Source organism: Nelumbo lutea, chromosome 1 (assembly GCF_056320005.1).
Source record: "Nelumbo lutea isolate HS-2025 chromosome 1, American lotus-T2T, whole genome shotgun sequence".
Taxonomy (NCBI): Eukaryota; Viridiplantae; Streptophyta; class Magnoliopsida; order Proteales; family Nelumbonaceae; genus Nelumbo; species Nelumbo lutea.
Genome location: NC_142684.1, coordinates 18,571,937 through 18,596,367, shown reverse-complemented (window position 1 = coordinate 18,596,367; position 24,431 = coordinate 18,571,937). Strand labels below are relative to the sequence as shown.

At 40.5% G+C, this 24,431-nt stretch overlaps 2 protein-coding genes and 1 pseudogene across 3 annotated transcripts; 2 read left to right on the top strand and 1 right to left on the bottom strand.

The window, feature by feature from the left end:
• Positions 1–1,557: 1,557 nt before the first annotated feature.
• Positions 1,558–3,572, top strand: LOC148873812 (Tetratricopeptide repeat (TPR)-like superfamily protein). Its single transcript, XM_088984443.1, has one exon. The coding sequence runs from the start codon at positions 1,815–1,817 to the stop codon at positions 3,438–3,440; it is 1,626 nt and encodes a 541-aa protein (XP_088840569.1). The 5' UTR covers positions 1,558–1,814; the 3' UTR covers positions 3,441–3,572.
• Positions 3,573–14,736: 11,164 nt separating this feature from the next.
• LOC148873811 (uncharacterized) lies at positions 14,737–16,887 on the top strand (annotated as a pseudogene). The gene has a single exon (XR_016099167.1). The product of XR_016099167.1 is annotated as an uncharacterized LOC148873811 (transcript).
• Positions 16,888–18,308: 1,421 nt separating this feature from the next.
• Positions 18,309–19,754, bottom strand: LOC148873810 (UDP-Glycosyltransferase superfamily protein). Its single transcript, XM_088984432.1, has one exon. It carries the CDS (start codon positions 19,752–19,754, stop codon positions 18,309–18,311), a length of 1,446 nt encoding a protein of 481 aa, XP_088840558.1.
• Positions 19,755–24,431: the final 4,677 nt, after the last annotated feature.

The window sequence follows — 24,431 nt, the reverse complement described above, 5'->3', positions numbered from 1 at the left end:
ATCGATACGATATACCCGATACGGGGTGTATTGTATCGTATCTTTTGAGTTTTGGACCCCCAATTTTTTTAATAATAAAAAGCATGCTAAAATCTTCCTAAAAAACTAAAATTAGAAAAAAACAAAAAAAATAGAGTTTCGGCTGTTTTTGAGTACCAATACGATACAATCGAAACTCGTATCGATACTTTGAACTTTGAAGTGAACCATAGTGAAAATTTACCCTTACTGAGATTTACACTCCATTTGCATTGTTTCCAAATGCAGCTTAAAGTAAATAAGAATGGGTGCAAACCATAATAGGGTATCTTACTAAGCATGTGAAACTATAGGGAGTGTACGTTTTGAGTGGTATGGGTCGTGTAAGTTCCAATGATTAGAGAATGATTAGAGGAGAAACCCGTTTGGTTAACACTTAATGTTTCTAGTCTCAACAGCAGTGTTGATTAGACGTTTATAATAGATACTGTTTCGTATGTCTTGTTTTATGTTGAAGTGTTTAAAGTAAATATTTTAATTCTATGTCACACCAATTACATTTCCAAGTACTGTTATGCAAATCTAATGGCTAAGAATTTTCTAAATCTAGGATTTCATCAGATTTTATTTTTCTCCATAACACCAATCACGTTGAAGTGTTGTATGTTATACATGACGCATCATATCAATTCATCACCATGCCACATCGGATGACAGGTAAGTGCCATATCAGCTAAAACACTGAGATGCAATGGCTGTTGGGGGAAACCTCAATTTGACGTTTCCTTAATACCCCCTCTTGCTATTTTCAGACAAAAACGTTTATTAACTGTTTTGAGTTAAAAAAGTCATAACCAAATAAAAAAAGAATTGGGTTAAGTAGATTGTACTCCCCCACAAAAATCTGAAATTACATCCAACTCCTAGTTTACTGGTAGCCCTCTTATAAATCGCAATCTGCTCATGGATTTGGCATCAATCCATTATCGGGATTTATTCCACCCTTAAGGTGGAGCTAAGATTTCTAGAGGTGGACTGAACATTAAAACCCCTTAAAAATTTACATTGCAATTCAAAACGCTTATGTGACATTGATGTGATAGGTTTTAGTTGAAAATGGCTATGGTACCAAAACATATCCTAAGTGGGGTCAGGGATTTTTTCTTCATCCCTTGGAACTAAAGTAAGTCAACGTGTTTTCTTTTGGTGTAACGATCAGAGCAGTTGAGCTTGTTGCATGTTAAGGAGATGTGGATTGGATAGGGGTGGCAACGAGCCAAATTTTTCACGAGCAGCTCGAGAAAAGCTCGACTCAGCTCGGTTTCTATCGAGCTCGAACTTGATCCCAATTCACTAGCTTGATTATGAAACAAGCCGAGCTTGAACCTATTAGAACTCGCAAATCGGCTCGAATATATATAATAAAATTATAAAAAATAATATATATAATAAAAATATTATAATTATTAATTATTATAATTCTTATTTTTTAAAATATCAAATAAAAAAATTATATATTATTTTTTATTTTTATAAAACATTTTTTCTAAATAATTAACTTTGGATTCGAGAAACTCAAGGTTCTGACTCGAACTCTAAGGGGAACATTTCTTACTCTTAGATAGTATAATGCACGGAGAGATGTTGCCAGATTTCTCGTGGGCACGAGATCTAGAATCCTTTTCAAGGGAAGCTGGAAGCAACTCTAACTTTTGGCGCAGTAAAAGCTCCCAGCTAAGTCTCGGACCGAGTTGCACTGAGTTGTGATCTCTTAGACACCACCACCAACATTAAAAAAAAAAACTCTGCCCCGAGATGCCGAGGGAGATGAGAAGATGAAAAATGGGAGACTACCGGTAAGGCCACCCATCTTTTCGCTCACGCACAACTTTAACGGTCCAATCCCACCAAATCAAATTTACCCGGCGAAACCGGACCCCACCTCTCTTTCTTCTGCTCTGCAGCACTACATTCAGTCTGATTTCCCTTCCGAAGGCCAAAAGATCCATGCACACATCCTCAAGATTGGATTCACGCCTAACACCAATATCTCCATTAAGCTCCTTATTCTTCATCTAAGATCTGGTTGTTTAACCTATGCACGCCAGGTTTTCGATCAAATGCCGAAGCCCACCATCTCTTGTTATAATTCTTTAATTGCGGCCCACCTAAAACAAGACCAAATAGAAGATTCATTGGATTTAATTCGTAAACTCTCTTTCTCTGATGAAAGACCAGATGGGTTTACATTCTCGACAATTTTAAAGCTATCTACCACGACTAAAAGGACTGCAATGGCAACTGGAAATAATTATTCACTGTCAGGTGGAATAGAAAAACAGGTGCATGCCCAGATACTGAAATCGAATGTTGAATCAGACGATGTTCTATTCACAGCTCTAGTAGACTCCTATGCGAAGAATGGCAAGGTTGATTATGCGAGGAAAGTATTTGATACTATGTTTGAAAAGAATGTTTACTGTTCCACGGCAATGATCTCTGGGTACATGAATCAAGGGTCTGTGGCAGATGCTGAAGACATCTTCAACAGAATAATTAGCAAAGATATAGTTGTTTTTAATGCAATGATTGAAGGCTACAGCAAATCCCTTAAAACAGCTATGAAATCCATCCAACTTTACATAGACATGCAAAGGTTGAATTTCCAGCCAAGCGTATCGACTTTTGTGAGTGTAATTGGGGCATGCTCTGTCTTGTCAGCATTTGAACTCGGTCAACAAATCCAAAGTCAACTCTTAAAGATGAAACTCTTCACAGATGTGAGACTAGGAAGCGCACTCATAGACATGTACTCAAAATGTGGGAAGACTGAGGATGCAAGGAGAGTCTTTGATCACATGCCAGACAAGAATGTCTTTTCTTGGACTTCAATGATTGATGGATATGGGAAGAATGGAAATCCCAGTGAAGCACTTGAACTCTTCAACAAGATGCAAAACGAACACTGTATCAGACCCAATTATGTCACATTCCTAAGTGCTCTTTCAGCTTGTGGACATGCTGGGCTAGTTGCTAGGGGTCAGGAGGTTTTCATGAGCATGGAGAGAGATTGCTCACTCAAACCAAGGATGGAGCACTATGCTTGCATGGTTGATCTCCTGGGGCGTGCAGGGAGTCTCCATCTGGCATGGGAGTTCATAATGGGAATGCCTGAGAAGCCCAATTCTGATGTCTGGGGTGCTTTACTTGGTGCAAGCAGGCTTCATGGTGATGTAGAAATGGCGAGCATTGCAGCCAATGAGATTTTCAAGTTGAGAAATGATGGGAGGCCTGGAGCTTATGTCGCATTGTCTAATACTTTTGCAGCTGCTGGGAAATGGGATGGTGTGAGTGAAGTTAGGGAGATGATGAAGGAGCGAGGGGTTTCTAAAGATACTGGTCGCAGTTGGGTTGGGACAGACAGCGGTTTATGTGGTTTCCATGTTGGGCAAAATGTGTGATTAAGCTTGTAAGATGAAGGTGATGTAGGAATCTCTTTTATAGCTTTGTATTATACATTCATGAGGAACGACCAGCAAAAGTTGTTCCTATTTCTAGTTGGCAATAGAGTCATCTACTGATTTTATTTTTCATGCTTCATCTACAATTAAAATAGAATTATCGCTCGGTAATTCGCTGTCCCCAAACTGGACATTTTCTTGCACTTTGACAGTTGACTACCTCAGCTTTATAACATTACTTCAATAAAAACAAAACTACTATTATTAAATCCAAAATAAATTCTTTTTCAAGCAATGCCACTGCTACATATGAAATTCAAATTGAAAGCTTGCAACTTGATCAAGTACACATGCCAAATAATAACATGAGATATTATAGGTTTAGTCTGACAGTACATAATACATCCATCCAATGTGGGTGTCAAAGTACCAATCAATTAGTAGATATATTAGCTTTAACATAATCAAATTGTTATTCGTTCAACAATGTTTTAAGAGATGCACCTTGGTTGCACTTAGTCATACAGGTGAGGCTCATTATATGGGATGTGTGTCACTTGAATATAAGTCTGCCTCACTTAGCTTGTTGCTACTTTTTGATGAATCAACCTTGAATTTGATGTTTAATATGAAAATTTCTATGTTGTAGGATGTATCTATGACGTTTAGAGTTTAATAGTTTAGCCTTTGTAGGACTTAAACATATATAAGCTACAACCTTCAGATTAATAATATAATACTCTAACCAATTCACTAAATAGGCTTTTTGAAATATTTATTTATTTCAGAATTTATATTTGCATATTCTTATATTAAGTTTTCTTTTAAGTAAAAGTGGTGCCACCTCACCTTGTGCCTCAAGCTCTAGGAAACTCCTGCGCTTTATTTGCACTTCTCAATTTTAAAATGCTGCCATCAACTCTCACAACATCTGGGAGTAGGTGCAAGAAGCAAAATCCTGTAATACCATCTTAAATTGGAAATGGTGATCTAAGAAAAAAATAGTGACTGCAAAAGAGAATATATCTGTGTCTGTGTCTAGTGATCTGAAATTTGTCCAGAAACTTCTCAAAGTATTATTGAATATTATGCTGATGGTTTCTTTTTTCTTTTATTTATTTTCCACTTTATTGTTTTATGCATCCAAGAATTTGGGCATATACAAAGAAAGATCAACATGTATGTTTTTTTTATGAATTACAGACATTTTTATTAAAGATTAAACATAAAAGTTACACCAAGGGTAACCTCGGTTACCCCTGAACAAAGCACATTAAAAACCACCCAACTTTACTTTGGTAATTACATCTGAGCCCAGAAACAAGTTTCCCTGTGCACCCCCGATTTTTCTAAGTGATCTACCATGTTGTTAGCTGACCTTGGAATACATTGAAAATCCACTTGCATACCATCTGTAAACCTTTTGATCATCTTGAAATCTTTTCTAAAAAACCACGGAGCTTGTTCTTTTGTCTTAGCCAACTGATAACTACTTTAGAGTCTCCTTCAACTATCATTTTTCTCACCCCCATCTCCATTGCCTTTTGTAATTCAAACACTGCTGCTGTCAGTTCAGCTGTAATCGAATCCCCCTGCCCACATGGACCTGAATACATTCCAACCACTTACCTCCTTTCATTTCTGAACACCCCTTCTATACCAGAAGGGCCTGGGTTACCAAGACTGCTTCCATCAATGTTCATTTTAATAACCCCATTTTCTGGGGGAATCCATTCCCTTATAGTTTTCTTCTTGGAAGAAGGTAGTGCTGCAATTGTTCTCCATCTCCTTATCAGATCATCATATGTAAAATCAGAGAAAAGTTTCAAATATTTAACCCAGAAAACCACTTTGGCTGTAATTCCATCTATCAATGCTTCTTTACTCCTTTTTCCTCCTTCAAATATCCTCATATTCCTTTCCTCCCACAAAGACCAAAGCACAGCTGCCCTTGTGCATCTCCACAATATTCTGCCCCTCTTTCTTGGCCATCTGAATGTAGATGAATCAAACAATCTGTCCAAATTCTTAGGGGCATTCCACCTGCAATCAAAGAGAGAGAAAAACCACTTCGAAACACAATTAGCATAAGGACAGGAAATCAACAAGTGATAGGCAGTCTCACCATTTGACTCACACATATAACACCAATTCGGGGGGAGACACCAACCAGGTCTCTTTCTCTGTAACATATTACACGTGTTAATTGCACTATGACAAACTTCCCAACTGAATGCACTCACCTTAGGAGGAATAGGGTGGCACCGCACTTCTTTAACTGGGAATGAAGAGCCAGCAGAATCAGAAGATACCAAAGCTTTAAAGAAGGAAGCACAACTGAAAACACCCGAAGGGTGATAGGACCAGACTCTACAATCTCGTACTCACATCTAAAAAGACCCCATCCAGAAATTGCACAAGGTTTGACACCAAATCCAATTGAGAATCCTTAACATTTCTGTGAAGGCCCAAATTTCAACCATACCCAGAGAGTGAAGGGGAAGGGATTAAAAAAATCTGACACTGGTTTACCCTTGAAAGAAGAGAGAGCATACAAAGAAGGAAAGGAGACCCTCAAAGGCACTTCCCCTACCCACAGGTCTTCCCAAAACCTGATTTTGTTCCCTGAGTTTAGATCATACCTGATATGAGTGACGAATCTTGGAAGATGCTTTTGGATTGATTTTCATGGTGTACTTGAATCTCTGCTAGAAGTTCAAGCATCCCACCCATTCTCAGAGAGACCATGAATGCTGGCTATTACCCTATGCCATAGCCTATATACCTCCAATGGAAATCTCCATAAACACTTACCTAAAAGAGCCATGTTTTATCCTTTCAACTTCCATAAACCCAGACCTCCATTTTCCTTCCTCCTGCAAACTACTTCCCACCTAATAAACGGGGAGGTTTGCTAATGTAGACTTGATATCTGTTCTTTCTATTTTCCTATTCATGTTTTCATATGTATAAATGCTAGTTAACGGGATCCTTATATCATAGCATTCTTTTGTTTAAAGTGATTTCTTGTTTTCTTTAATTGTAATGGGATGTTTTGTGAATGGATTTGACATTTTGTTGATTTAAGAGTTTATAAGGATTCTTGAGGAATATTTTTTGTGGAGTTTTTGGAAATGATAGATGCAATAGTGTAATAAAGCAGGTACATCTCTTGTTATGGGTAAACTAGTACATGTTTTGAAGACAGATGCATACATAATTTTTATCATTATAAACATGGGCCATCTATTATCTTTTCACTATGATGAGCCCAACTCAGCCCCCATATATTTCTGCTAAGTCTGAACCTGAGACACCTGACCCTTTGGATCTCCAGTTCCATCTAGAAAGCGTGCTTCTAGAGTAGATTTTAACATGTGTCTGATGGCATAATACATGCTTCATGTAACCATTTTAGATTTGATCTACATGGATTAACATGTTCCAGATTGTGACATTTTTAACTTAGTGCATGAACCTATTCTCCATACTTCAAAATTTTCCCTTTTTTTTCATTATATAGTAAGCATGATACTGAAAGCGTGGCAAAGTTCCACAATTATTTTTCCCCACCTCTTTTCTTCATGGTTTATCTAATTTTATTTGCTCAGAACTAATCACATGGACACATGCATGTGTTTATAGCCTTTGCATTTGTTAGAATGTTAGAGTGATGTTCGGCTGATAAGAGTTCTTATTAGCCCATTCTTATGTTTAACTTATCTTGTAACTGGGCTTGTTTTAATGGGCCTAATCCTGTTTAATGATTTAAGTCATCTGGGTGTCCCATCATTAATTAGGGGCATCCCAGTAATTTCTTGTACCTTGTACTATATTCATCTATAAATAAAGGACTGGTCGACTAGATAGTACAGTTCGACATTCTCTTCAGTTCTGTGGTTCTCTTCTCTTCCTTGCTACTTTGAGTATAGCTATTTAGATTACATGGTATCAGAGCATTAGCTCCTTCCTGGTTTCAACAGGCGCACTCTTTTCTCTTGCTGTCTTTTCATCTTTTCTCTTCCTTTTCTAGGTTGCTGCAGTGAAGACCTAGGAGTGTAAGAGAGTAAAGCAAGTTCGAACCTAGGGTTTCTCTTGGTTGTAGGACTCAAGGGAAGTAAGACCCAGAAGTAGATGTCCTACTAGATTATCTCCAGCAAATAGTAGCTATTGGGCTACTAAGAGAGGTCTGTATAGGACAGACCTAGTTGAGGACTGATTTCAGCATTCCTAGCACTAGCCGAAAGGGGGAGAGCTTCCTCTACAGTTGCAGTTTCGTGCTCCAGCAAGACTTGCGCAGAACAAGTGGTAAAGACTTAGCCTTCTCTACAGTTGCAGCTTCATGCCCCAACAAGACTTGGGCAGAACTGTGGTAACTTCAGTTACAGATTCTCTTCAGGTCAGTTATCAGTCCTACTTTGTGAACTTCAGTTACTGCACTGCACAGTTACTTCAGGTTGTAGAACAAGCCCTAACTGAAGTAACTTCAGTTACTAGCACTGTGAACTGGTTCAGTTACTTTGACCAGTCCTAAACAGCACTGCACAGTACCCGAACTGTGAACACTTCTACCAGCACTGTGACCACTTCGGCCAGTCCTAAACAGAACCACCTACAGCACTGTGAACAACTCTTGGACTGAAGTTAGGATGTCCTCACTATCCGGTGAAGTTTCCTCTAGAGATAACAGACCTGTTACAAGGTCCTCAAACCTGGAAAACCCTAATCTGCACAGCTTGCAGATTACAAGTGTGCTGCTAGATGAGTATAACTTCAGAGAGTGGTCTGTCTCAGCAATGCTGTTCATTACCTCTCGTGAGCTCACAGGCTATTTGGATGGAGACAAGAAACAACCAGAAATTGGTAGTCCTGAATACATCGTATGGCGCAAGGAAAATTCCACAGTCATGTCTTGGTTGCTGGCCTCTATGACTCCTAGGGTGGCCAGAACTGTTCATCACTTCCCCACATCTGCTAAAATTTGGGAGAAAGTATCTAAGACATATGACCAGAAAAAGAACAATGCTAGAATCTATAGGCTGAACCAAGACATTGCAGCCTTAAGGCAAGGAGACATGTCCGTGGCAACCTACTTTGCAACACTGGAAAGCCTCTGGGAAGAGCTTGACCACCATTTGATTTTGGATTGGGAAAATGCTAATGATAAGGGGAGGCATGATAAACAGATTGATGAGGGCAGAGCCTTCAAGTTTCTGGCGGGTCTTGACCCTGTATATGAAGGTATAAGGTCACAGATTCTAGGGAGAGATGAATTACCTGAGCTTCACCATGTCTACTACCTGGTGAGGAATGAAGAAGTAAGGAGAAAGGAGATGTAAGTTGACTCCCAGACACAGTCAACAGAACTACCTGGAGAACATTCAGCCTTAGTCTCCACTAAGGGGAATAGATTTTCAGACAAGAAGTCCCTCAAGTGTACACATTGTGGTGGTGAGAAACACACAAAGGAGAAATATTGGATCCTGTACCCTCATCTGAAGCCAGCTGCTCTGAGAAAGGACAAAAGGCAACATAAGGGCCACACAGAAAGTGGGAATCTTGCCACCAACAACAGTAGTGAGAACTCACAGAGTATTCAGACAGTGTCATCTTCCACCGCAAGGCAGGCTGCCGACTCCTCTGGACCAAGTATTTTGGGCTTCACAGCTAGTGAGGTAGAGGTTCTCAGTCGGGCATTAGCCCGTCTGAAGAACAATTCTTTAGCTTCCACCTCTCTTGCCAAATCAGGTACAACCTCTGCATTTAGTGCATCTAGTTCCATTAATTCTACCTCTTGGGTGATTGATTCCGGAGCCACTGACCATATGACACATATGTCCTCCTTATTCTCCACATATCATTTGTTGTCTGGCTAGGATAAGATGAGAGTAGCTGATGGGTCCCTCTCCACCATCTCTGGAAAGGGGGTGGTTGACCTAAGCAATGATCTCTCTCTTAAATCAGTCCTACATGTTCCTAGTCTTACCTCAAATCTGTTGTCTGTTTCAAAGCTTACAAAAAACTTAAACTGCAGTATAACTTTCTTTCCTTCTCATTGTGTCTTCCAGGACAGATTGACGAGGAGAACGATTGGGAATGGTCATGAGTATGGGGGCCTCTACTATTTTGATGAAGATGTCAGCTCAGCCTTACAAGCTTCTACTACTAGTCCGGAAAGTGTGGAGTCAATAGCTAGGCTGCACTTGTGGCATGCTAGGCTAGGTCATTTGTCCTTTTCTTCCTTAGCAATGTTGTTTCCCGAATTATGTAAGGGCATTCTGAGTCAGAGTTTAATTTGTGATGTGTGTCAAATGTCAAAACAATGTAGATCAATGTATCCAATTTCTAGTAATGAAATTCAAGCCCCTTTTGATTTGGTTCATTCTGATGTTTGGGGTCCTTCACCCATTGTTTCCATTGATGGCTTCCGTTACTTTATCAGTTTTATTGACCATTATTCTCGGTGCATTTGGATTTATCTGTTGAAAGGACGTGAAGAAGTTCCCTGGATAACTATGATGTTTTGCAAGATGGTTGAAACACAATTTGATAAAAAGATCAAGCAATTCCGTTCAGACAATGCAACTGAATACTTTGAAAGATCCCTGAACTCATTCATGGAAGATACAGGCATGTTACATCAATCATCATGTGCTTACACCCCACAGCAAAATGGGGTTGCTGAGCGCAAGAACAAGCATCTATTGGAGACAGCTCGAGCCCTTCTTTTCCAGCACAATGTGCCCAAGCAATATTGGTCTCAAGCTGTTCTTACTGCATCATACCTGATAAATCGGATGCCATCTAAGGTACTGGGTATGAAGACCCCTTTCTCTGTTTTGTGTCCCACTCTTCCAGAATTTCCTCTTCCCCTGCGGGTTTTTGGTTGTACATGCTTCATACATGTGAAAGATCCAAAGAAGACCAAGCTGGATCTTAAGGCTACAAAGGGAATATTTTTGGGGTACTCTCCTACGCAGAAGGGGTATAAGTGTTATGATCCTGTCTCGAAGAAAAAATGTCACTAAGGATGTAGTCTTTTTTGAGTCCCAACCCTATTTCCAGTCTTCTCAGAATCCTCTTCAGGGGGAGAGTAGTAGGTTGGAAGAGGATTCTTATTCTCCCTTCTTTTTTGTTCCCATTTCATCACCTTCCACTACTACTAGCTGTAACATTCCGGGTCAACCTAGTGAGACTTCCACTGTGCCAGTTGCTTCTCCAGATTCGGCTGATGCTTTTGAAGGTTCCAGTAAACAAGAGAAAGAGATACTTACATACAGTAGAAGGAAGAAGGCCCCTCAACCTCATGATTGCAACCAGTTGAACTCAGATCAATCTGTCTCTGCAATCCAAGGTAATTATGATTCACTCAATTCAGATTTGGATCTTCCTATTGCTCTCCGTAAGCCTGTTCGTTCTTGTACCACTCGGCATCCCATAGCCGATTATGTTTCTTACTCACACTTATCCCCTGCCTATCATTCCTTTGTGTCTGCTCTTTCCTCTATATGTGTCACTTCCAGGTATTCAGAGGCGGCATCTGATCCAAGGTGGAAAGAAGCCATGAATGAGGAGATGAAAGCCCTAATGAAAGCAAGGACATGGGAATTGGTGGACCTACCAGAAGGGAAAGGCACTGTTGGGTGCAAGTGGGTATTCACAGTAAAGCATAGGGAAGATGGGTCAATTGAGAGGTACAAGGCCAGACTTGTGGCAAAGGGATTTACACAAAAAGAAGGAATTGACTATAAGGAAACCTTTGCCCCAGTAGCAAAGCTCAACACAATCAGGGTTCTACTGTCACTAGCAGTAAAATTCTCTTGGGAACTTCATTAGTTGGATGTGAAGAATACCTTCCTAAATGGTGATCTTCATGAAGAGGTATTCATGGAACCCCCACCTGGATATGATGTTGGAAAGAAGGTATGTAAACTAAGGAAAGCATTATATGGTTTGAAGCAATCTCCCCGGGCATGGTTTGAGAGACTTTGTTTGGCCATGAAGAAAGTAGGGTACACTCAGAGTAGTGCAGATCATACATTGTTTACAAGGAGACAGGATGACAAACTTACAGCACTCATTGTGTATGTGGATGATATGGTGATTACTAGAAATGATGTGAAAGAGATGAAGAGGCTGAAGGAGTTCTTAGCTTCAGAATTTGAGATCAAAGACCTGGGAAATCTGAGATACTTTCTTGGAATTTAAGTTGCTAGATCAAGAGAAGGAATCTACATATGTCAAAGAAAGTATGTGCTAGATCTCCTAGAGGAAACAGGCATGATGGGGTGCAGGCCAGCAGACACTCCAATAGAACCAAGCCATGGATTACAAGAATCAATGGGTGAGGAATACTGTGAGAAGGAAAGGTACCAAAAGTTGGTAGGAAAACTGATATACTTATCCCTTACTCGGCCAGACATTGCCTATGTAGTGCATGTTGTCAGTCAATTCATGCACTCACCAAAGACCCCTCATATGAGAGCAGTGGAAAGAATCCTCAGATACTTGAAGACTTGCCCAGGGAATGGAATTCTATTCAGAAAAAACAACAGACTTGAAATTGAAGCCTACACTGATGCTGATTGGGTTGGGTCCATTGGAGACAGAAAATCAACATCAGGTTACTGTACATTCTTGGGAGGAAACCTAGTCACATGGCGTAGTAAGAAGCAGAATGTTGTGGCTAGATTAAGTGCAGAAGCAGAATACCGGGCTATGGCACACGGGGTTGCTGAACTCTTATGGCTCAGGACTCTCCTTAATGAGCTTGGTATCAAGACTGAGGGTCCTCTCAAGCTGTATTGTGATAATAAAGCTGCTATCAACATTGCCAACAATCCTGTGCAGCATGACAGGACAAAATATATTGAAATTGATCGACACTTTGTCAGAGAGAGAATTATTTCAGGAGAACTTTGTGTGCCTTATACTCCATCAGAGATGCAGATTGCAGATGTATTAACTAAAGGGCTGGCATCAACGAAGTTCAGGGACATACTTGGCAAGCTAAACATGATTGATATTCATGCTTAGCTTGAGGGGGAGTGTTAGAATGTTAGAGTGATGTTCGGCTGATAAGAGTTCTTATTAGCCTATTCTTATGTTTAACTTATCTTGTAATTGAGCTTGTTTTAATGGGCCTAATCCTGTTTAATTATTTAAGTCATCTGGGTGTCCCATCACTAATCAGGGGCATCTCAGTAATTTCTTGTACCTTGTACTATATTCATCTATAAATAAAGGACTGGTCGACTGGATAGTACAGTTCGACATTCTCTTCAGTTCTGTGGTTCCCTTCTCTTCCTTGCTACTTTGAGTATAGCTATTCAGATTACAACATTCATATACAGCATGATACCTATTTTTCTGTCTTCCATGTAAAATTCATTGTAATGGCCAGTAATTCTGGATGAGGTGGCTTCCTGTTCCTATTTGGACAGCCCCCATATTCCTTCTCACACTTTTCCCCCAGTTAACTTATCAAATCAGTAATTAATGTTAGAACACTAACTATTCTCTCCTATCATGTAGGTTTTCATGGTAATTTTTTCTTTATTTCATTCTGCACTGGACCAGGGCTATTATGACTTGGTGCAATGGTAAAATCTCAGGCTAATAAGTGAGAAAATGCCAGAGTTTAGGACTGTGCCCAGTTAACCCCTCCCAACTCCTGATTGCTGTCATCAGAATTGGGTAATAGCCTTTTCTAGTGTACACTGGACAATATTGCTTCACTTCCTGGATAAGAACTTTCTGTAATTAAAACTTGGAGAGAAGAGCATATATATGGTTACAAACTCAATCTATATGATTTGTGGTAGTCCATTTCTCTTTTTTTCTCTAATTGATTATGATTTTTCACTTGGTCTTTGTGTTCTATTCATTTACTTTTAATCTGTTCCATCTGTTGTGATTTTATTTATGATATTATTATTATGCCCTTAATACTCGATATATGATGCCCGGTTGTCTTTACTCAACATTTTATGCCCTGTGTTTTAGTACTAATAGTTCTGAACAGAATAATAGCCACCATCCATATAATGTGGCGATTTTTTCAGTTAGATTGCATTACTGAACTTGGTGCAGCAACTTTACTTCATTATAGGCTTATATCCTATTTAATTGTGGCTGTATTCTCCCAAGTCCTGTCTAAAAGTTGAGGTATCGGAATAAGAGTGTGCCTAAGATAGCACAGGTTTGAAGTATGAACTAAAGTGACTGTCCCAAGTATAGTGTAAATCAAGTTGGTTTTTGAGCAAATTTATCAAGTCCATCTGGCTATGACCTAGATTTTGTGAAGATTAGTCAAATTTAACTGTCAATAAAAAATTAAAATATGCTGTAAATTAACAGGGTATCCAAGTTTGATCATTGTATACCAACAAAATTAATATAGCTCATCCAAGTATGTCCATTAGTTCAAGTCATTGGATACACTTGATTATCCCTTTTCACTCCTGTAGAATCTTTTTTAGAAGATAAGGATCAGCTTTTATTATACTTACATGCCTTTATCTTGCTTAGTGCACTTTTTATGCTGATTCTTGCCATCCTTCGATAGATTGGTCTCTTGCTGTAATTGAGGGGGTTGAGATGCAGAGATTTGTGTATGGATGGCAATTTGTTTTGGGTGTAGTAATAAGGTATATACTACAGAGCGTTTTTGCCTTTGGGACTCTTTGTATATCATCACTCTCTCTTAATTATTAATAATTTTTTATTGAAATACTTTATCTTGTTTAGAAGAAAAGATGTACATACTTCATTTTATTGTTTTGGAGTTATTTTGTATCCTTTTGTTATTAAATATCTCCCTATACCCTAACTAATCATAAGCCATGATGCCCAGATAGGATTATGGAGGCCCATCATAAGGCCCATCTCACCCCTAGGGCCGGCAGCCCCTAGGATGAGGATAAGTCTAACTAAGATCCAAGAATCCAAGATTAGCAAGACTCTTCCAAGACTCTTCCAAGATTAGCAAGAAAGACTCCAAGAAGCATCAAGATTAGCAAGACAATCCAAGATTTATGCATCTAGGGAGATCGGACGGTGGAGATCAAACCAAAGAGAGTTCGATCCTATCAGATTAGATATTTGGATCTATCCTAGTTGTTATTTCCTAGTTATTTTACAATTTCCAAATGTATTATAAATACTGCTATTTTCCCAAAATTATTGATCAATTCATACTTCATGTTTTTCAGATTTTCTTGAGTTTTCTTCTTTTAGTTTTCGCCACCTTTTCTCTCTCTTAGAGAAATTGGTGTTATTCGCTAGGTGCTAGCGAATGACCGGTGCTTGCATAGCCAGTTCTGGTTTCCATTGTTTCCATGCTACGTCAGGTGGTATCAGAGTAGGGAGTTCACCCAATCAGATGGCCAACCAAGACGGTAGCAGTCGCAACCCATCCCGTGATGGAGATCAGGGGTTTTCAACTGTTTGGAGAACAATCGAAGAACAACGCACAACCACACGTAACATCGAACGACAGTTGGTAGAGGTGACTGAGTCGTGTCAGCTTCTGCGTCACAGCAGGACCTCCGCTTTTAAGCTTTTGGCAGATTCTTACCCTCTCCAATCTAATCCCAAACTTCTGACAGTTTACGATTATGAAAGTAAGGCCGTGGATACAATGATCGATAGCTCCCAGAAAGGAGGAGCCCGAGTCGTGTCAGCTGAGTTCTCTTGGCCAGGCCTTAGAGTTCACTCTGCGGAATTAACTAAGATGGTTGCGAGTAAGCGGAAAAAGAAGAGAGGACTGTTCGTCTTCCCGCTTCAGTCTTGCATGACCGGAACCCGGTACCCGTATTTATGGATGAACCTTGCACATGAAAATGGATGGCATGTCTTGCTTGATATCTGTGCTTTGGGGCCAAAAGACATGGACACTTTGGGCCTCTCGCTCTTTCGGCCGGACTTCCTTATCTGCCCCACTATGCAATTACAGCCTGTATCCACTGTAGGGTATTCAGCACATGGGAATACGGGGTTTTCAGCTAGCGATGTGTTGGGAGTTAAATCGGGAGAGTGTTATGTGGGTTTTGATAATTTGGATGACTTCCATTTTGCGCGCAGTAACGCTACTGTGAGGGGAGCTGGGATTATACAGAGGAGCTTCAGTAGCCAATATCTAAACCTAAAACCCAGATTTATCTACCAACCTCCCTTCAATTCTCTCGTAGAAAACCCAAATTCCGAAATCCAGTTTGTGGCTGTGGGTTCGCCTGAAAACAATAAATTATCTATACCCATGAGGAGGGTTTGCAGTACTGGCGATTTACAAAGAATCAATGGAACGCAAGTACCCCATGGGTTATCCTCAGCCCCTTGGGCACTGAGAATTCGTTCATGGAGGAAGCTAGTTTCAAGGTTGGACGTTACAGTGCAGAGGAAAGAAAACAGAGGATTCTCAGGTACAGAAGCAAGCGCACCCAGCGAAATTTCAACAAGACAATAACGTATGCATGTCGAAAGACGCTAGCCGACTGTAGACCTAGAGTACGTGGAAGATTCACCCGTAACGATGAAACCGGAGAGATTCCCAAAGTTACAGGTCTCAACCGAGATGAAGACGATTCAAGTTCAACTATCACAAACTCATTCTCAGGTCCTGTATCTGCTCAGCAAGGTAACGAAGAGGACAATACCTCTTTGAGCTCAAGACAGAGAAGGCAAATTGAAATAGTCGATCATGGTAAGACCTTGGACAATCACAAGGAACCGCTATCAAATGAAACCGTGGAATCAGGGAATCCCACAGAGTGTCTGGAACCAGGGAGCACAGAAACCAGTATCAGAGAAATGGGTCGGAGCGTAGAGATTGAATGCAAAGGCTTGGATCACTCAGAATCAATAGGCTTGATACACATAGGCACCAGAGCGAGGTACTTGATCAATTGGCTAATGAATGCATTGATGAAGCTCAAGCATCCTCGTTCAGAGGGTGGTCTTCCCCTGATCAGAATCTATGGACCAAAGATAAAGTTCGACCGTGGGCCGGCGCTGGCATTCAGTGTGTTTGATTGGAAAGGAGAAAAGGTTGACCCTGTACTTGAACAGAAGCTTGCCGACCGAACAACTTTAGTTGCATATCCTAATCACGACTCTGGGTCGAGTTCTTTCCAAGTGGGGGAGAATGATGGAGGCCCATCATAAGGCCCATCTCACCCCTAGGATGATGATAAGTCTAACTAAGATCCAAGAATCCAAAATTAGCAAGATTCTTCCAAGATTATCAAGAAAGACTCCAAGAAGCATCAAGATTAGCAAGACAATCCAAGATTCATGCATCTAGGGAGATCGGACGGTGGAGATCAAACCAAGGAGAGTTCGATCCTATCAGATTAGATATTTGGATCTATCCTAGTTGTTATTTCCTAGTTATTTTACAATTTCCAAATGTATTATAAATACTGTTATTTTCCCAAAATTATTGATCAATTCATACTTCATGTTTTTCAGATTTTCTTGAGTTTTCTTCTTTTAGTTTTCGCCACCTTTTCTCTCTCCTAGAGAAATTGGTGTTATTCGCTAGGTGCTAGCGAATGCCCGGTGCTTGCATAGCCAGTTCCGGTTTCCATTGCTACCACGTTGCGTCAGACACGGATATGGGAAACAGGGATACGACTCTCCATTTTCCTATGGTCCAGGACATGGATACAGGCAGAGGCATCCCATTTATTATCCTTATATCATGTGCCCATTTATTATCCTTATAACAGGGATACGACTATAGAAGAGTCATGTAGTATGTAGGCATATTAGGCATATACAGGTATTGAGGTATCATAGTTCATAAATGGTAATGAATCATGAATCGGGTATGGGAGTGGATATCTGTCTATATTTCCACAAGTCAAATTAGTATGTGTGGTTCTTTTCCATTTTATTTGCTTGTCTTAGATGAGTTCATATGACTCTTCTATCTGCAATCTTCCTTTAAATATCATGGCATTGAAGTATTTGAAATTCACATATCTCTTACTTCTTTTAAACGTATACCAATGTATTGGATCAACACTTGATTGAGTATTAAATTTTTACTATTATAAATAACAAGAATAGAGGCATTTACCAATATAAGCTTGTAGATGGTGAATATGCTTATGAATAAGGTAAGATGTAGTTACTGATTTGATTTTAAATATTAGCTGCTATGTCATCTCTGGTTCACCCAATCCACCAATGTCAGAGAACAGCTGAAAGCCTGAATAGAGGATGAAATGTGTCATAGCTTCAATATATGATGAGCCAAGTCATCATCTGGAATGGAGTTACACTTATGAAATGTTGTATTATCCAGTAAACTGACACGTCATATGTCTAATTATGTTCTTAACTCTTGAAGTAACAATTAGTGTTGTCCTTGATATTGTCAAATAATTTGTTATTATTAGCATTCGGGATAGCTTTCCATTATTGAACTTACAGACTTCAAGATACCCTGTATCATATGCACTAAAATCCTGTCTGTCAGGGAAAAAAGGTTCTCTCTGTTCGCTATTTGGTCGCACTCTTCTCATGTGGTCATTTACCAAGCTCTAGTCACCCCCCCCTCCTTTCCCCCTGAAAGAGAAGCCTCTTTTTTGGTCTTTTGTATTTTTAATTGGAGATCTAAAATTGTTGTACAGCTGGTCAAACTAGGGAAAATATTCAATATATGGTGGTAATTTTAACTTTTGAGCCATGGACTGGGGCATCCAACATCTGACATATTCTGTAGTCCACTTACTGATGGGGATATATGAACGTCAGTAGCATCATCATCTAAGCCTTGCCCCAACTGTTGTAAATAAAGAAGACTTCCATGTATTGATATAACTAGGAATAGTATTACAGAAATTTGCCTTAAAGAAGATTCTAACAATCAGTTGAAAGGGGGTATTTACAATATTTATCATTCTTCATGCAGAGAAAGAACCTCTCATAAGCTGATGCCATTTTAGTTGCAGTGAACATGGACAGTGCATATGCCTTACACGCCATACCCTTCTTCTGCAAAATGGATGGCCCATCTCTTATGGCCGACTCCAAGGCCTCGACAAAAGAACCAACATTGGGAGAGAATGTATATCCAAATCCTTGGTTGAGGACTATGGTCCCTGTGATGCTAGGAAAGTTTGGGGTTAAGACAGGCTTCCCACATTGCATTGCTTCGATCAATGTCAGGTCAAGCCCTTGAGGTCTCAGTGTAGGGTTCACAAACACATCAAGTGCGTTGTAAAACTCAGACAGCTCCGAAGGATCCAATGCACCCAACACCTTGACGCTAGGCCCCAAGTCCTCATACCGTCTTCCCCATGGGCCAGATCCAGCTACAAGCAAAAAAACACCTGGGTGGCGCTCACATATTGATGAGAAGGCTTCATAGAGAAGGGGATGTCCTTTGTCCCTTACCAACCGCCCTGCAACTCCCATCACCACGCTCGCATTAGAAGGGACTCCATACCGTTGCCTAAACCTGGCACCAGCCTCTGGGTCGTAGACAAACTTGGTGTGATCAACCCCATTGAGTATAACATGGACATTTCTTCTAGGAAGCTGATATATGTTAACAAGGAGCTCGCCTGCGCTATTGCTAATGCATATGTGCTGCGTATAGCTGGAGAAGAACCTGATTTCATCAACTAGGCGTGGCATGGCGTCCCGAAGGTCGGCACTGGGTGTTGGGCGAACCCCCTGAGGCTCCAACAGAAGCTCTTGGAATAACTTGGAATGCATGATTTCATACCAGATCCCATGCCAAGTGACAGCCACCTTAGGTACCATCATCTTTGCACGCCAATGCGGCAATGACACACTCTCAGTGTGGACATAATCAAATGCTCCAGCCATGTTCTCTCGATTGAAGATCTCAAAAGCTAGGGAGCAATTGACAGAGCCATGGTCATTGGCCGCGAAATGGACATGGAGGCTACCTTGGTGGATGTCCGGGCGAGGCAGCCTATCAGATGGGACAGTGAAGACATGCACCTCGTGTCCCCTTCCAGCGAGTGCACTGTATAGAGTTGAGGCGTGGCGTTCCATGCCACCAGGGGCAGCACCTACCGGCCATGTCTTGGAGAAGACAGCGAGCTTCAGTTTCTCGGAGGCCGGACCAAAGCAAAGCTTGTTCCACGGAAACTGGGCCTCTCGAAGATCACCGTAGAATCGAGGATGCTCCGATCTAAAGAATGGTTCCTGGAGATTCAGCGCTGGTGGTTTGATGAAGAGAAGAGAGGCAAGGAGTGCAAACGTAAGGAAGGTTGTAAACCTGAAGAAAGAAGATGAGGAGGAGGTCTTAGAGGGTTGATGCTTCATACCCATTTCTACAGAAAATTGAACTTTGACTGTTGAGTGATGATTTGAGTTTGATCCATCCTTTTTCCTGTATCTTAAACAAATGGTCGAATTAAAATAGTGGGCTTTAATTATTAATTTAAGGTGACGTACGTTAATATAAAGAAATAAAATATAAAGTTGATCCATAATTTAACTATATTTAATCATACTGATTTACTTGATTTCTTACCATTAACGCAGGGTCTCCTTGAAACTTTTCCATTTGTGAAAAACTGAACATTGTGAGTTGGAGTTTCTGTGCATTGCACATGGCTCTGCTCTCCTCATAACCTTCTGTATTTATCTACTTTCAAACTTTTTAAGCAAACAGTACTTGTTTTGACTATATTGAACGTAGAAATTTCAACTTACCCAAAATAAAATAATACTATATTGATGAATTTTGAGAGCCTTGGAGTTCGAACTCTAAGGTTTAATAAACCATCACAAGAATTCACGATTATTGAAAAAGTAAAACAAAACGTTTGTGGGGGAGAAAGGTGAAAGCTTGATGGTACCGTCACAGAACAAGGATAATACTGGGAATCACCTATCAGATGAAGCCAAGTTCGTATCTGTAGTTCTCGTTTTACTGGCATTGTCTATAAGATTAAGCTTTTCAAAAACGAAAGCGTACAAAAGACTGATTAATTAATTTTTAAAAGCGTTCTCAGGCTCTTAGCTTTCAATAAATTAGTTTTAGTTATTATTGCATTTGTATGCAGCAAAGCATAGTTAAGTCTCTAATTTAAGTTATACTCTTAAAAAGGGAAAATTTTGAATTAGTAGCCTATAATTTGGGCTAGTGCCACTCTGCTTACCAAATTTTAAAATACGATAGTTTAGTATTCAAACTTTCAAAATGTGTTAATTTAATATCTATAGTTAATTAAGCGTTAAGTAACATTGGAAAGACACAAATGCCCTTTGACTGTCATCCAATTTTCTTTTTCAACCATCCAAACATTGACAAAAAATGAACAGTCTCAAATCCTTCAACCTAAAAGGTTTTGATATACGATCTCAAATAACCGTTCAACCTAAAAGCTTAAGTTGTTGGGTGAGGTTCTTGAATAGTTTTTTTATTTTCTAACACTAATTCCTCTACTAATTACAAAAGAGGAGAGAAACGACCTTTGACCCTCTTATTTTCTTTGGAAGTGATTGGCATTGGTGGTTCTGGTATGATTTTTGTATAGATTAAACTCGATTGTCTTGTAACAAAAAATAAAAAATAAATAAATAAAAAACTAAGCTCCTTTACTATCATTCAGAATTGGAAGTCCTTGGTTAGGAACTTAGGATGTCATTTAACTTCTTCTAAATGACCATGAGTTTGATATAGTGCCATGTAACGTTGGAGTAAGTCAAAGTGCCAAGTTCGCTATGAAAAACAAATCACTGAGTCAAGAGAATGCTTTCTGTCTTTTTTCTCTTTTTATTTATTTATTTATTTAAGTTTTTTGAATTTGAAAATATAATAAAATGAAACCTAATTGGCGATCTGGCGGCTCTCACTTGTCAGATGACTCGGATGCCAAATCGGATGTTTGCCTTATCGGTGGCCGAGCTGAGTTGGGCTGAGCTAGGGTTGGCCGCCTTGTGTTGTTCTGCAAGAGAAAGAGTTAGAGTGTCCGGGTTGTTTGTACCTGGGATGGGTAATCTGATGCTTAAGTCAACGAGGAGTTTTTGAAGATTTAGAGAGTGTGAGAGCTTAATTGTGTGCGTCCCTCTTCAAGTATAAATGAGCCCTTTATATAGGCGTGAGTGGTTAGAGACCTCTTACAACGGGTTTCATGTTCTCGTGGAGCCATTTTCGTTAAGTCGGGAGAATAATGATGTCGATTACATAATCTGCACGGGGATTGAGGTCTGTCCAATTAACTCTGATCCGTGTGGTACGGGTAGGCCAGCCTAACAATCAATTCATCAATGCTTCGGAGATCTTAGACTAGCAACAGATCTATGTGACAAGTCAGCAAGCATCCCTTGTAGGTCGCTTGTGGTACTTCTCATAGCTCAACTAGTTCAAAAGTAGGTCACCCCTAGTTTGGAGTCCTATTAGCTCGGCCAAGCCGATGTATTCCAAGTCGGCCTATGCGAGGTGCTACGAGCCGACTTGTCGAGGTGATCTTCTTACTTAGCACCAAAGTGTCGCTTAGATTCCATGTGTCATGATGTCATTCGGAAGACCAAATTACCCCTCATTAATTGCCCTCAACTCCTGAGCCAATGTAAGATCCGTGAAGGGAGTAGTTCTCAATATGGTAATTGGTCTGACTGGTTCATGGGATACTTAGCTCGCTCACCCAATTCGGTTCGTTGCCGATTGACATCTCTTCTGATTCGTCGATACGAGAAGTAACATTATGTGGGACTGTGGCAGAATTCAAATTTCAAATTTGAAAGAGGGGAACACTCAATGGGCATGCAAGATTCAAATTCAAAATAGCCCGCGTGTAGCGGCGTCTTCTCGACCAATGATTCATTGTCAGTGCTCCTCAGTCGTTGCTTTCTTCTTAGCAGACTATAAATATGGGGTCCCCATTGAGGTCCCACTCGCACTGTTTTTGGATTTTTTCTTTGAGGAAGAGAGTGACCGATCAGAGGAGGTCTCAATCATCGTGTTGTTGTCTGTTTTCCTGTTGTGATCTTGTTTGTCACTGGTGCCAGTTTCCCTATCTTTTTCACCTAGTGAGTAGTTTTCCTTGTAACTATGTCTTTTGAGCCTTCTAAGGGTAGATTGCTAAATTTTCCATGGGTGAGGGGGAGGCGTTCACCACGAGATGAGGAGGACTCTCAGGCCGAGACTTCATTGTCTCAACCAGAGGCCAAGGTGGAGGCCCGAGAGGAGGAGTCTCCCTTTGATCCGACCGAGCTATTCGGAGAGCATATAGTTTGATTGCATCTAGCCCAACCCTGACTATTTTCCCTAGAGTTACAGCCGAGATGAGGTCTGTGTCTTCGAGGAGGCACTAGTTGCTGGCCTTCACTTTCCTTTACATCCTTTCGTTCCCGTTGTACTTTATAACTATGGTGTCTCTTTAGATCAGCTTTATCCCAACGTTGTCCAAACTTTGATAGGTATGATCTATTTATGCCATCACCATAATTTTCCTTTAGATTTAGACATTTTTTCTGGCTATGTGTTATGAAAAAGGTCCCCCACGTTCCCTATTGTTTTTATCTTCCTTTCCGCAAAGGCCGCAAGCTTTTAGACAACTTTCCCTCGAAAGTTAAATATTGGAAGAACATATACTTCATCCTCTCTCGTAGTACTTGCTGGAACATGGACACCATATGGCGGAGGGATTGATGGAAATTTGACGTAGAATTTGACAAAGAGCTGTGAGGTGAGGTCCAACGCCTCGTGCGTTAGAACTTTAAAGTAGGAAATTTTTTGGCTGAGTATATGCTTATTCGGGCTGGCTTGAGCCACGTAGGTAGGTCGGCCAACTTGCCCTTCTATATTTTGCTTTGGTATTTAATTTTTAGCTCGACTAACTTCTTTGTATGTGCTTTTCAAATATGGTTGGCTGAGTATATGCTTTTCAAATATGGATAGTATGGAATCACTCTTAGCGGCATCCAAGAAGAAGGCGTCTAGAAAGAAGAGGAGGGTCAATCGCTCTTCCATGGAAGGTTCCTCAACAATTGCTGAGGTGAGTCACCGTCATACGCTCCAAATGTCGTCGACTTAGAGGGAGGCAGCAACCTTATGACCACCAATTAGGGCTCCATGGGTCCTGCTGCCTTCTCACCTCAGGTCAGTCAAGAGGAGCATCCTGTCGGCCCTTATTCCTCGGATGGGAAGAGGCATGCTCCTTCCTAAAGATGTCTAGTATTACCATGGCTTGGACCCAACCGACATCGGTGCTTGAATGACTCGGTGTATTTTTCAGGTTTGTCATTTTACCTTTTGAAGCTTCTATGTTCTTGTTCTATAGCTTTTGTGTTGGCTGTGCTTTTCTTCTTTTGGTAGGTGTACACCAAGGGTCAGGTTCTGTTGGATCAAGTCACCTTAGGCCAGAGGGGAAGGTGCAAGTTGTAGACAAACATCGAAGCTTTGCAGTCTCAAATGTAGGGTATTCAGATCAGCACTGAGTAGGATCACTAGCAATTTATCCAGTTAAGTGGGAAAATGCAACGCGAGTTGGACGAGGCCAAGGAGACCATTGCTGCACAGGAGTGCCAACTGGAAGAGAGGTGGACAAAGTACACTAAAGATAACTGTCGAGCAAAAATAACAGCCATCGAAGGGGATTTAAGCTTTGTTGCCACTACTCGAAAACTTTGCACCCTGACTTTGACTTCGACACCTTCTCTATTAACGATGTGCCGGACGAGCTTGTTGTGCAGGTTGATCGGGAGCCTTTGACTCCTGATGAAGAAGAAGACATAGCCGACGCAGAAGAGGGCGGAGAGGGTGATGATGTCAATGATGAGCTGCAAGGCAGTGATGAAGAATAGGTTGGCCTTGATGTCGAATGCTTTTGGAAGCCTGTATGCTCCTGTAAGTTGATGTTTCTCGGGCCTATGTGCCCATGTTATTCAGACTTTTGTTACTGGAGGTTTCTCCTCTTTTTAAAGACTTAATGAATTCCACTTTGTTTTTATACATGATTTCTCTTTCAATGAAAGCGATATGACATCTCTTAGGAT